The 2,078-nt window shown below is 58.4% G+C and overlaps 1 protein-coding gene across 1 annotated transcript in view; it reads left to right on the forward strand.

Annotated features, from left to right (window-relative positions):
• The window catches only part of LOC106820036 (prolow-density lipoprotein receptor-related protein 1-like), a gene marked incomplete at both ends in the record, with an annotated part of 6,286 nt that extends 4,280 nt beyond the window's left edge, over positions 1-2,006 (forward strand). Inside the window, 2 exons of the mRNA XM_014824594.1 lie at positions 133-323; positions 1,612-2,006. Of these exons, the coding sequence (XP_014680080.1) occupies positions 133-323; positions 1,612-2,006 (586 nt within the window). The remainder of the gene's footprint in view (positions 1-132; positions 324-1,611) is intronic.
• Positions 2,007-2,078: the final 72 nt, after the last annotated feature.

Raw genomic sequence — 2,078 nt, forward strand, 5'->3', positions numbered from 1 at the left:
CGGGTGAGGGCAAACAAACAATATTTTTATTATGGCCTAAAGATATATATATATATATATATTCACACTCACACACATTGTATATACATGCTCATTGTAACACCATGTCTCTGTGTTCTTGCTACATCACAGCTGCTGCACCAGACTCCCGTCGTCCACAACCCGGACGGCCTCGCTGTGGACTGGATCGGTCGCAACCTGTACTGGTGCGACAAGGGTACGGACACGATCGAGGTGTCACGACTAGACGGCAAGCATCGCAAGGTGCTCATCAACTCAGGTCTGACGGAGCCACGCGCCATCGTAGTGAACCCCAACGCCGGGTACGTGTGAGAGAGAGAGAGGAGGAGGAGGGGAGGGAGGGGAGGGAGGGGAGGGATAGGGAGGTGTCACGACTAGATGGCAAGCATCGCAATGTGCTCATCAGCTCAGGTCTGACGGAGCCACACGCCATCCTAGTCAACCTCATAGTCAACCCCAATGCCGGGTACTTGTGTGAGAGAGAGAGAGAGGAGGAGGAGGGAGGAGGGGAGGGACGGTGTCACGACAGATGGCAAAAACATCGCAAGGTGCTGAATCAACTCAGGTCTGACCGACACCGGGCGCCATCGTAGTCAACACCCAACGCGGGGAGGGGGCGTGTGTGAGAGAGAGATGGAGGAGAGAAGTAGAGGTAAGGGCGGAAAGACGAGAGGGAGGGGAGAGAAGGAGGAGGGAGGTGTCACGACAGACGGCAAGCGATCGAAGTGCTCACAACATCAGGTCGACGAGCCACGCGCCACATCGAGTCAAACGGCCCAAGCCGGAACGTGTTGAGAGAGAGGGAGAGAGGGAGGGCGGAGGAGGGGGAGGGGGAGGGAGGGAGGGAGGGAGGGAAGTGTCACGACAACGGCAACATGCCGGTGCTCCTCAACTCAAGGTGACGGAGCCACGCCCCTCGTAGTCAACCCCAACACGGGTAGTGTGTGAAGAGAGAGAGGAGGAGGAGGAGAGGGGAGAGGGAGGGAAGAGAGGGAAGGGAGAGGGAGGAGGGAGGAGTCACGACTAGGAACGGCAAACATCGCAGGTGCTGATCAACCTCAGGTCTGACGGAGCCACGCGCCGATCGTAGTCAAACCCCAACCCGGGACGTGTGGAGAGAGAGAGAGGAGGAGCGAGGAGGTAGAGGTAGAGGGCGGGAAGGAGAGGAAAGGAGGGAAGGTGTCGCGACTAGACGGCATAACATCGCAAGGAGTGATCAGCTTAGGTCTGACGGAGCCACGCGCTCATCGAGTCGACCCAACGCCGGGTACGTGTGAGAGCAGGAGTGAGAGAGAGGGAGGAGAGGAGGGGGAGAGAGGGAAAGGAGGGGAGGGAGACAGAAAGAGGAGAGAGATGGTGTGGAGAAGAGAGGAGAGGAGAGGGAAAAGGAAACAGAGAGAGAGAGAGAGAAGAGAGAGAGAGAGAGAGAGAGAGAGAGAGAGAGAGAGAGAGAGAGAGAAAGAGAGCGAGAGAGAGAGAAAGACAGAGAGAGATGTGAGAGAGAGCGAGCAAGAAAGAGCGGAGAGAGAGAGGGAATTGTATTATTATTATTATTATTATTATTATTATTATTATTATTATTATTCGCAGCCTGCTGTACTGGACGGACTGGGGAGAGACTCCCTACATCGGGCGCGTCGGCATGGACGGCGCCGACGTTGCCTACGTCGTCACGGAAAACCTCGGCTGGCCGAACGCGCTCACCGTCGACTACGTGACCGACCGCCTGTACTGGGGCGACGCGCGCGGCGACTACTTGGGGACGGCTGACGCGCACGGGCGGCGGCGGCGAATGCTGCTCGCGCACGGCGTCCACCACGTGTTCGCGCTGACGCTGTTCGAGAACGACGTCTACTGGTCGGACTGGGAGACGAAGATGCTGCACGCGGCGAGCAAGACGACGGGGAGGGAGGCGCGTAACGTCACGCTGATGGTGCACCGCCCGATGGATCTGCAGATACTGCACCCGCTGCGCCAGCCACCGCGTACGTACGAGAGGGAGAGGGGGAGGAGGGGGAGGGAGGGAGGAGGGGAGGAAGGGAAGAGGGGGAGGCGCG

The sequence above is a fragment of the Priapulus caudatus genome, unplaced genomic scaffold, assembly GCF_000485595.1.
Source record: "Priapulus caudatus unplaced genomic scaffold, Priapulus_caudatus-5.0.1 Scaffold5965, whole genome shotgun sequence".
In the NCBI taxonomy this organism is placed as follows: domain Eukaryota; kingdom Metazoa; phylum Priapulida; class Priapulimorpha; order Priapulimorphida; family Priapulidae; genus Priapulus; species Priapulus caudatus.